At 33.8% G+C, this 12,458-nt stretch overlaps 1 protein-coding gene across 1 annotated transcript in view; it reads left to right on the top strand.

Annotated features, from left to right (window-relative positions):
• Positions 1 to 12,458, top strand: part of LOC136036919 (protein Red-like) — a 59,417-nt gene that overhangs the window by 17,396 nt on the left and 29,563 nt on the right. The window contains exons 4-5 of the mRNA XM_065719302.1: positions 4,272 to 4,386; positions 10,105 to 10,253. Of these exons, the coding sequence (XP_065575374.1) occupies positions 4,272 to 4,386; positions 10,105 to 10,253 (264 nt within the window). The remainder of the gene's footprint in view (positions 1 to 4,271; positions 4,387 to 10,104; positions 10,254 to 12,458) is intronic.

Raw genomic sequence — 12,458 nt, 5'->3', positions numbered from 1 at the left:
GCATAAAAAATGAAAGGAAAAACAAAATGGGCACAGAAAAAAAAATAAAAAAAAGACCACGAACAATTCTTGACAACCAGACACTTTTTTATTAAAAATAAAATAGCATCCAATCAGCTACTAAAGGGTTCTCCTTGTGAAATTACGTAATTCTAATGAAGTGTTCTGCGAAGTACGGGTACTTAAATGCTTGTCCCCAGCAGTTTAAGGCCTTTTGGCCGGCCGGTACCAATACGGCTTTTCAAACTCGCTCCCGAATTTATACGAATTGTTTCAACAATCATGGTCGATCTTCCGGTAAAATTGCATAAACGAGGGGATTTGTGGTAATCTTGTTGTAATGTTAAAGCCCACCACGGCATATTTGTATGGATTAAATTTTTAGCGGTATTTATAAAGTGTTAGCGCTCGGCATTCGAGCTTCAGTTTTTTTTTTGTCTAACTCACCTTTTTTTAACCCCAAAAACTATATGCGTTAATCTAACTTAATTTTCTTTCTTTATTATAAAATAGGACTTATGCCAAGTTGTGACAGTAGGACATAGTAAGGGGACATATTAGTTTTGACGATTGCCAACGACCGCGCGACATTCCTGAATGAATTCCACTTCGCATTTTTTATTAAAAGAAAAATTGTACCAAATCTTTTAAGTTGCAAGTCCCGTGCTATAAGCGTCTTAGCTGATAAGGATCAACGTTAATTCATACTACCTTATTGATATTCAAACTACTTTCGAAATTCATACCACTTTCTGGGTTGCTAAGAACCCATTCCCTGAGATGTTACGACTTATGATGCCTATTTATTCGCCTTTACGGTTTGTTTTTGGTTATTTTTCAAGGACTTAGGAGTATATATTCTTTTTGTTCTATGAACTTGTCCAATCTCTTTAAACGTCGTTGTGATGTTTTATGTTATTAATATTGTTACATACTCAGAGTGGCCTATACCAGCCACATTATTACAAATAACAAAGGTAAAATAATGAGGAATTGTGCCTTACTATTTTCGGTATATTTTATCAGTTACTTTGTAAAATCACGAATCTCGTTTGTAATTAATATACGCCTCAACCGAACTCTCATATTGTGTTGATGTGGTATTCCTTTGCAGCTTAAATCCACTAGGTAAAATTTGCATATTATTCCAAAGTAATTTATAGCAGCAGGTGCTGGTATTCAAAAAAAAAAAAAAAAAAATGAATTTAGCATCTGTCTAAGCTGATTTCGAGATCAGAACAAATTATTGAGGTACGGTGTCTTAGAGAAGCTCGTATTAGTAGTTTATCAAAATATTATTTTATTATTATTAATATATATTTAATATTATTATGTAATAAATTTTACTTGATATTTAATACTAGTTTAACAAAATATAATAAATGTCACGTCTAAAGGTAGCATTTCGCATTTTTGTAGTATTAGCCAAAAAGCCTTTTTTAAGCTCTTCTCGAGCCGAGGATACACAGGAAAATGTTGACCAGGAGGATCGAAATGTGATTGAACAAATAATGCCCTACTAATCCTATCTTTGATAGCATGGCAGTGAAGTCTGGGAGTGATGATGTATAGAAATTATGTCCTCAACTTCGTTAACGAATCTTGTAGAATATTCGGTCTAATTTTCAACTATTGTATAGATAAACTATTTTAAAAGGAAATATATCTTATCTAATCCCCCCCATAAAATTCGATAGATTTAAAATAAAAGCTCTTATTGAGTGAAGTGAAGTACATTTACCTGCATCTATCCCGGGCCTTCTGTGTATATGTGGTGCGATTAGTTAGGCCGTTGCTTTTGACCAGGGTAATTTCAAGGTATTTTATTAATGGTATTTTTAAAATGGTATTTTAAAATCATGGAACAAAATAATAAAAGGTATTTTTAAAATGGTATTTTAAAATCATGGAACAAAAATAATAAAAAAATATCTTAGTCATTTGTGTCCAAAGCTTTGAATTATCACACAATATCTGACCTAGAGTTGAGAGTATTATGTTCAGTAAGATTATCTGATAGGCTGAACCGTCCTACTTTTATTTTTAAAGACGATTTTTTTAGCCATGAATTAAATTTTCAAATTTAGAGAAGAAAAATAAATTTGAAGTAGAACAAACAATAACAACTAGCTGTTCGTCCAAATTCCGTTCCAGCGGGAGGGATGTAAAATTCCAACTATTTTTTGGGAGCACATGGTTTATCATTATACTTAATCTTGTCTAGGTTTCACTTGTAGCTATACAACTCTGTTGTACAAAAAAAGAATTCACTGTTTTTGGCTGTTTTGGGGTACGGATATATGTTCATCTTAAGAAAAAAACATCATAGAAAAAAAAATAAAAAACACGTTAGTCATTTGTGTCCAAAGCTTTGAATTATCACACAATATCTGACTTAGAGTTGAGAGTATTATATTCAATAAGACTATCTTATAGGCGAAACCATCCTATTTTTTATCTGAGGATTCCACAGAGAAAAAGTTTTTAGTTCTCTTTCATGCTCTGTAACACATTCCTGGAAAGAAAATCTTGTCGCTGAAAATTTGATTTCCACCTTAGAATACAGATTTTACCCTGATAGTGGAAGCCTAGCTTGTAAGTGAAGTACAGAGAGAAGAACAAAGCTGACTATTTTTAATTAAAAAATTACTTTGAAACAGTATCCTGGAAATAAAGAAAAAATTGCCAGTATTCTGACCACTACGCCTTTCCGTGCACTAAGGGGAAACTATTTTTATGAATTACCAGTAGAATCTTAGTTAGAAATTAAACAAATATAGTTGGGACAGAATTAAGCATCAAAATTCGGTGATTCTGAATTGCTTTTGTGTATGTGAGTCTGAAATTTATTTTTGAACAGTTATAATTTTTTTTCCTCACTTTATCTATTTGTGTTTCATTCGTACAATTTAATGTTTCCAATAAAATTGAATCTTATATTTAAAAAAAAGACTTATGATCTTTCTTGCTAGGGGAGTTGTATTCCATGGGCTTTATCTCAATCACCTACAATCACGAAATTTTAAATTCTAACCCTTACCCAGTTTCATATGCTAGCCACAGGGGATCTAAAAGAAACTGAATAAAAACCTAATATGAAATTGAGATCTTGTAGCTAAGTAAATGACCACACTGCCTTTCCATCACAAACAATTCTTTTCGCAAGACAGTGGAAATCTAATTAGAATAAATATTTGGACCCCATGTCCAAGGGCCGTCCTTAGCAGAACAAAAATATATAAGAAAAAAAAAACTTACAACAAGATACAACCAATGTAACTAAAATTACATTTTTTAAAACAGTCCCAGTACCAGTACTTCAGCGAAGTTCAACCAGGACTCTCAAAAACAAGAAGAACAATAGGGAATTCTTTTCGCAAGACAGTGGAAATCTAATTAGAATGAATATTTCGGCCCAATGTCCTGGTTGAACTTCACTGAAGTAATGATGTTGGGACTGTTTAAAAAAAAAATTAATTTTAGTTACATTGTATCTTGTTGTAAGTTTTTTTCTTATATATTTTGTTTTGCTGAGGACGGCCCTTGGACATAGGGCCGAAATATTTATTCTAATTAGATTTCCACCATCTTACGAAAAAACTTCCCTATTGTTCTTCTTGTTTTTGATGTTTGTTGTAGCTATGAGCTATATAAAAGATTCATTATTAACTTGAAAAACAATTATTGTTTTATTAAAACAAAAAAGATCAACACTTTGCTTGTTGCCTATCTGGTATTATGCTCGTATTTCATATTAAAATATTATAACTTTGAAATACTATAAAAAAAATTTTCGGAAGGAATTTCGGAAAGGGAAATTTCTTCCAGACACAGTGGGTCAATTCACGAAAACTTGGGGTGAATCTTTTTCAATGTTTAGTGGTGGGGAGGCAAATTTGTCGTTTTTTCTAGTTGGTGATTGGTATTTTTCAAAATCTAGGGTGGGGGTAACAAACCGTAGCCTTGCCCTCTTCCAATTGAAGCCATTATTCAGGGATAGGGAAACGTCCCGTTTGCACTTTTTTGTTTTATTCTTTCTGTGTTAAAGGTGAAAATAAGCTGTCAACTGATGAGTGGGTGTTAATCTTGTGAACATATCTGGTAATAATTATGGCCGTACCGTGGAAAGGTCACCTTGGCCGTACCTTGCTGTACTACATATTGTTCTACATATGAATGCTGGCTACATATTATTCTTGGCTAGTTTACGGCATATATAGATCAGAAAGTATGTGTTTTTTTTAATGTACGTAATTTGTATCTTTCGATAGGAACATAAATGCAGCTGAAAGGAGGCGTCAGCAAATTCAAGAGTCAAAATACTTGGGTGGTGATATGGAACACACTCACTTGGTCAAAGGTCTAGATTACGCTCTGCTTCAGAAGGTATACATTTTTAGTATTTTTCCACTTTTGATTTTTATATTTGGTATATTCATTATATTTAAATGTTGAAAAAATGTAGAGGCAAATTTTAAATGGAAGCTTTCATTATTTCATGGAGGCTATGCATGTTGATTTACTGATGCAGGTATCGTACTTGCTTATGGAATTGGAGGATGAATGCGAACATCTCACTTAGGATAGAATTTGTGGTCCCGACTTATCTATTCTCACAATTGCATCTTCTTTTTCAGGTAGGTTCATCTTTATCTGTTTTGTAATCACACCTTAGAAAGGATGTGACCCACAGTGTTTTCGCATATTCTGCAAAACAGAAAAAAAACTCCGTCTATGGTCTTGTTGCAGTCCTGTCCTATTCCTTAATTTTCAATTATGCCTGTTTCTTAATTTTCGTAATGCTACCTGAAAATACGTATTTAAAGTACACATGATAATAATGGGGTTAGATGGTTTTGAATGTTTGATAAGATATATTTTCTGCAGATTTGAACTATAGACTGTTGCTCATTATCTTTTATTTTTGATGGAGACGCTGCAAAGTAAGAGGTCTCTTGAGGTAATGGTTTATTTAAAATGTTAGTGCGGTAAGAGTATTAACATAAGCGTACCTGCACATAAAGGATTGGTGGTGGATATTGTCCTGTGAAGAAATAGTTGCATAAAAATATACATTTTTTCTTATTGTGAGCCCTCCACCCTGGAGGGTCAGAACTATGTGGATCTCCTGTAATTCTATTGTCGCAGCAAAAGTACTAAAGAAATCGAAAGAATTTTTACAGGGATGGGTTAGACGCCTGAAAACGACTACACTATTAGGCTGAATATCCGTATTTCTACCCCCCCCCTCCAAAAAATAAATAAATAAAAAGAATTGGGGAATTTCGCAAGTAACCTCGGGAGATAAGATATTTGGCTGTCTACAAATGTGATTATAAGTACATATAGAAGAACAAGTATCTCTAATAGAACCTGGTGGACAAGTTATAGTGTGTATTAGATTATAAAACAAAGCTGTGCGAAAATTTACTATTTTTGAAATCCTTGCTCCCACGCGGACGTGCCTTTCGTCCCTAAGCAAATTGCTGCAATCCATCGGTCTTGCACACTCAGCCTTAAAAAGGTTTTTTGGGGAAAGTGTCTGAGATGCCAAAATGGAATTTTTGGCAATCATATACCAATTCTTCAAAGGATGATAACTTCTTATAACAAATTTTACCTTCGGAGATGCCCAGCTCAGCCAGAGTCGACTTAGCTCTAAATGGGTGCTTAGAGAAATCTGGGGAAGGTAAACATGAAGGGTCTACGAAAGCACAAGATGGCTGTGCCCATTCTCCGATTGCACTTCCTGGCTGAAAGGCCTTGAGACGGAGATTAGCACCGCTGGTTCGGACCTTAAGGGTTTAGTGCCGCATCCCTTACCTTCTTTTTTACATTTACCATGTTGAATGCTTATTCTAAATATATTCTTCAAACAAACGAAGGCTTGGGATTACATTAACCGCTTCCCCTTACTTTTCTAAATTCATCTGAAGGGCTTCAGAGAGTTTTGGAATTAGGGTATAAAATTCGCTTTTGAGGCTTCAAAAGGGATAATATAAAAAGCAATCTTGATTGTCTAGTGATTTGCTATTTGGTAGCCGTGACTGCTTGATAGCATTATTGAAGATCTTAACCGTTAAAATTAAAAATAAGAAAGTAGAGCTGAAACAGTTTGGCTGTTAAAGGGGGTGTAAAATACTCAGTATTACTGGCTGTATGTACACAAAATTGTGCTGCGTCTTTTGTTATGCCTGCTTTTTCTTCTTTTTAATTTAAACCCGTATTGCACGTGAACAAATTTTATAGGGGAATTTGGAAGCTGAAAAACGTGTCTAGAACTTCCCAACTGGTAGTAACGAGCATTTTCTTCTACAAGACTATTTTTTAGGCTTCTTTGTTTAGGCCCAGGCAATTTTGGTATCAAAAGCTTCTAAGTGTTTCTGCAAGTGAGAAAAACATATTTAACACTATTGGGAGTGTGGGCTTACTGGCTACCAATATTGATAGACTTGATTACCACACTCCAACATGTATTGCCGCACGGCGCTGTTAGGGTCCTATGAAGGAATCCCACTTAATACAGCAACTAAGATCTTGCCTAAAATCAATTTTTTCTCAATTTTGTCTTTAGCCTATAATTGCCCGACCATTCATCGGCAAAAGAAAACCACTGATGCAATATTTCCTCACTCTCTCTGGGGCAATATCCTCGAATGAGCTGACACCCTTTACTCTGACCACCTTCACCAGCCTAATTTGGGTAAAAAAATTTAACATGTAATGTTAAATTTCTGTTGCAAAATGTAAGACAGAAAAATTGATGTGTTAATTTTGAGGGTTTGAATTTTACTTAAATCAAGATATTTGAAAGAAAACAGAAGACTAATTTATATAGAATAAGAAAAGACATTTATCTGGCAACAAAATGGATGACATGCTGTCATATTTAATTTGGCAAATTAGAAAGTTGAGTTGTATGAATGTCCCTGTAGGATATGAAAAAAACGGGTTGAAGCCATCGATCAGGCGTGTTGACTTTCAGAGGAGATATTCAAATCTCTTTTGGCAAAAATGCGGTATATGACCTTTAAAATACCGCAGTTAAGCTGAAGAGTAAATTAATATCGCGAAACTATAGAGTGAATTGTATTCCTCTTACCTTTTAGAGACGAATATGAAAATCTGAGAAATATATTTAGGAGGGGTTTCAATTCAGGTACTACCTTTTCTCTAGCGGATATACCTGTCTAAAATACTACTTTTGACCCCGGAACCAACGACGATTTTGACACCTTGCTATGTTAAACCGTTTTCTCAACACAAGAAACCATATTAGGACGAATTCTATGAATTTGACTTAATACTATTTGGCTATCTTGGATAATATCCTGCATATATACGACCTTTGAAATACCACAGCTAAGCTGGAGAGCAAATTAATGTTGCGAAACTATAGAGTGAATTGTATATATTTACTTTGTATGTACATAGCTTATATGTAAAAAATGTTTTTTTTTAAAGAACAGAACTATTTTTGTGTTTTGGGCCAAAGGATAATCTTCTTTGGCTGTTGTAACTTTTATAGTAAAATACCGTAATGACAGCAAGGATTCAAATTAATCTTGCAGGAGCAATTATTTCAGTCGAAATAATCGGCAAAAATTACTTTTTGGGTCTTATTGACAAGGCTTAGCTGATTTTGATATCGTTAGCTTCAATTTTTAACTATATCTTCATGTGAGAAAAAGATATATAACGCATTTTGGGGAAACTAAAAGTCAATTTGTATTAAGATACACGTATAATACGAGAAAACGGATTGAAGTAATGGATTCAGGTTGTTGAGTTTCAGATAAGATCTATAAATCTCAGTGTTCTGGGATCACCTGAAAAATGGTATTTGAACTAGTGGATAATCTGTTTTTAATAATGGATAAAGCTGCATCTGTAAACTCCATGAACTCTGGTTCAAACTTGCTTGTTGCAAGGTTTTTCTTTAGGGGTTTTGACCCTTAACTTAAGTATAAACAAGAAGGATGGCGTGGGTTTCCGCTGTCGTTGCCTCAGACGATTCAATGCTATGACAAGGTCTAACAAGGAAAACTCCAAAAAGAAAAAAGCCCACGCCATCTACATTTGGTGACTTTTTTTTTTACCTAAATGTGGCCTGTTATCGTCTTTTCAGATACTTTATAGTATAGAGAAAGGCGAAGAAAGCCGAATTCTATCTTCAATAGGTCTGCGACCTTAAGTATCCTACTTAGCTTGTCAATATTTTCCGAAGCTAACCTAGGACTACTTTATGTAGACTAAATTTTACCTTAAATAATTCTTGAAAGTAAAAAATTCCGATTAATTATCATTGACTGATAAATTTCAGCTTTATTCCTATTGCAATGGAGATTTTTATTTTTTTTTTTGAAATTCTGTACCTTTTATTGAAGTCGCCCTACTCTACATCCAAGTGGTTCTAGTATTTTTTTTTTAATACCTATATGACAGGCTCTCGCCCCCCCCTCCCATTGCGCTTCCTGGCTGAAGGGTCATGAAAGGGAGGTCAGTACTACCAGTAGGGGCTCTAAAATCCAATATAATTTTATTTACTTTTTTTTTATAATTTAACATATTAGTGGCATATAACATTTCAGTGACATAATTATAAATTTGTGGCCAGAAACGTATTTTAAGAAGTTTTTGAAGGTTAGTGTTCAGCTTAGAATAATTGAATGTTCTTTTATTTTGTAGAAATGTCTTGAAATTATCTTTTAAGTTTTCAAGATTCCACTTCGTCATGGCATTTGTCTGCCGCCCTCGTTGTCACTTAGATTGTCTAGAAAAAGAAAAATATTTCCTACTTTTAGTTCATTTTGAAAACGACAAAAAAATCTTTTATATTTTTTATTTTAGACTTTTTAGTCTTCTTTAAGACGAGTCTTTAATCTAACTCAACACACAAATAAACAAGATTTTCTGTCGCAGTACAGAGAAATTATGGTTCATTAATGAGACTGACCCTTAATCTAAATCCAATTGCAAAAGTCATACTGCCATGCGTTTTGAAACTCCTTCTGCTTAATCTCAAGGCTTTTAACCTTCAGGGTCTGTAATTTCGGCCAACAGATGATTTGAGAAAAATATTTGGACCTATGAAGGGTAATATAGAAGTGGTGAGAATTTCGATGTTGCATTTTTGCAACGTCATCAGAAGTACATGTATTGATGACATTTGGAAGCAAGTAGAGATTCCGAAGCTGTCAAAAATGGATCACTGATTCCAGAAATATATGTGACAAAAGTAAAAATATATCAGACGTTGAGTTGAGGAAATAAAATGTAAAATAAATCAGTTAACTTAAACATATCCCGATAGGTTGGCAATGATAAACGCAAGGTTTAAATATAGAGCGACACCGGAATTGGAAGAAGAAACATTCTTAAGTTGCTATTTGTGGAGCTTCCCCTTACTGCTAATAAGTCAGTGCAGCATCAAGCCGCCTGAGGCCAAACCAGCTATGCAGGCTCCTCCTCCCTTCAAATCTTTTCAAAGCCTCTCTCGTCACACCCTGCCATTCTATTCGGGAGAGGGAACAACCTGCTATTCGTTTGGCCCTAGACGGTTGGCCGACAAGAATGATCCTTGGCAATATGTCATCTTTCATCCGCAAAAAGTGTCCTAGCCATCTTGACCTTCCTCTGATTATTTCCCCAGAAAATGGGATTGAGCCACACTTTTTGTTGAGCCACACTTTTTGTTGAGCCACACTTTTTGCACAGCCTACTGTTTAAGTCTTAAATTTTAAGATATGATTATTCAGTTGGGTACACAAAACAATCCATAGGCAATTTATCTGGAAACCATCAAACAAATTTCCCTCTTTTTTAGAGTGCCTATGCTTCACAACCATACTTTATCACTTTAGCTTCCCATATTCTGGACGCAGGGCCTCTCTCTCTCCCTCTCTGATTTAACTCTCTCTCTCTGTATGGATGTAAGATATCCGAGTATTTATGTATTTAGAAACTGCGAAACTGTGATTTTTTTTTTCAAAAAATTATTGCTTGTTTGTACTATAGACGAAAATTGGTTGAAATGACATTTAGTGAATATCAGCTATTATGACCTACTCATAATTTATTATAATATATTTTTCTTTTTTCAAGGTGAGGACAGAGATTATGTCCAGGGAAGCTGAAGAGAATGGTGAAGATTTGGATACGCTTTTACAAAGAGAAGCTGAAACGGCAGAAACAATGAGGGGAAAAGAGGAGGAAATGCAAATAAGATCAAAACTTGCTCGAAATGTTTATAGGTACCTTCTGGCTCTATTTAAAACAGATTATCTCTATTTATGATAAATCTGATAATAGATAAATTTTTATTTATCTATAATAGATATCTTTATCTATAATATCTTTATTATATAATTTATCTATCTATTATCTATTTATTATCTATTTATTTATCTATCTATTATCTATTTATTTATCTATCTATTATCTATTTATTATCTATTTATCTATAATATCTTTATCTATAATAGATAAAACAGACGTAGTGCTAGTAAACAAAACTTGGGAACAAATTGATGCTGATATAGGCTATTCAAATCAACTCTTTGTTGTTTCGTTCTTCCGCTTCTGTTGTATAAGTTAACCTAACCTAACAATAATAGTGTTAATGTTTAGTATAAGCTCTATGCAATTTGTATGCTATTCATGACCAAATTTGACAGTTCCGACAGCGAAAAAAATTGAATGTAATTGGAACAAAGAAAGAACTTAGGACTAATAAAACAAACCGAATGTAGATAATTTGTATCAATAATTACGGTCGATTTTCAGTACCGAAAAACCTGGCAGAAAATAAAAGCAAAACGCCCAAAAATGCTTATAATATCATAGAAAATAAAAATATAACGTAATTGATGTCGATATAGGCTATTCAAATCAACTCATTGTCGTTTCATTCTTAAGTGCGGTTTAAAATCAAGGAAGGCGACATTTCGTGCATAAGTCCTGGATTTGGTCGACAGTTGTGCTTGAGGTATAACGCTTTCAAGCTTGGTGAAGATAAAACGACGAAAACCACTTTATGACACTTTATTAAGGAACGCTTTATTAAAAACGTATATTGAGACGAGCAGATGAAACTGTTAAACAATGCTCAAAGATTTCAAATGATTTACAATCAGGGATACAATTTTGCCAAAATCATGGGGGGGGGGGGGCAAAGTTGGAATCGATTTTCCAAAGACAAGTGAAAAGGCCTATCTTAGTTTTGACAAGATTTTTGAAGACTCTAATTTTATAGCGGGGGGGGGGGGGGGGTAGAACGGTGTTCTGGGGGCAGTTAAAAATTCAATTTTAGAATATAACCAAAACAAAAGTTCCTGATTGAACTCGGAGTTCAATAATAATTAAATATTATATATTAGCATGTTATTAATAAACAATGTTTGGGAACAAATTGATGTTGATGATGCTGCTGCTTTAAAAATAAAGAGACTAAAATTGGTGGTAAAAAAATTAGGTATAAAAAACAATTAAAAAAGAAATAATATGATATCATTAGGTTGATCATTTTATTTTGTGCCCATTTCAGTACTGTTGTATTGCAATTTTTATTTCCTGTCACATTTTTAGCTATCGTTATGCTAGTAACCATAAAAATATTAGTAGCAATTGTACTATGAAAAGTTTCTATGCTATCAACAACTCATCGCAGTGTAGCGCTACCCGAGGCAAACTCTGCTCCACTGGTGATTAAGCTCCTTATCTGTCCCACCCTATTCAGAACTTTACTTTTCCTCATCTCTGCGAAATTCCTGCTCCTTTTGACTCCCATAACCTCTCTCCAACCTTTACAATCTCTTTCAAACTTTTGGGGACGATCTTCCTTTTGCTTGAACTCAATCGTATTGCCAAATAAAACTATTTTTGCTGCTTAACATTTCTTAAATGTTATCTAGCCACCTTATCCTTTCTTGCATTATAGAGTGGAACTGAACCAGATTTTTCGTACTGGATCCTTCTTGAAATTTAGTTACTCAAACGGGGGCCTAAAACTATTCTAAGACAGTTTTTCTAGAAAAGATCTATTAGTTTTTCAGCATTTGACATATCCCAAATTTTAGGACATTACTAATAATAGTCAGTGCTGTGGCTTTTATTATTTCAATTTCATTGTTCTATTCTTTTAAACTTTCTTTGATTGCGGGGCACCATCATATGCCATGTAATTCCAAGGCATGAAAACTTAAATTTGAGCATAATAAAAGAGTGTCTTCTATTGTAGTTCTTAGCTGATAGAAAAGTAAATAAATTAATTATTTCTGCTTCTCCTCCAAAATTAACGTCAATTACAAATTGAAACCACTTACTAAAAATAATAAGTCGTTACAACATTAGAATTAGAAGTCATTAAAGGTTTTTTTCTTTAAAAAATTTCACCACATTAACCTTCCTATCCAATATTGGTGAATAGGTCAGTAGCTGTATAAGTAAATAAAGCTAAA

The sequence above is a fragment of the Artemia franciscana genome, chromosome 2 (assembly GCF_032884065.1).
Source record: "Artemia franciscana chromosome 2, ASM3288406v1, whole genome shotgun sequence".
NCBI classification, from domain to species: Eukaryota; Metazoa; Arthropoda; class Branchiopoda; order Anostraca; family Artemiidae; genus Artemia; species Artemia franciscana.
This window is presented reverse-complemented; position numbering and strand designations above follow the sequence as displayed.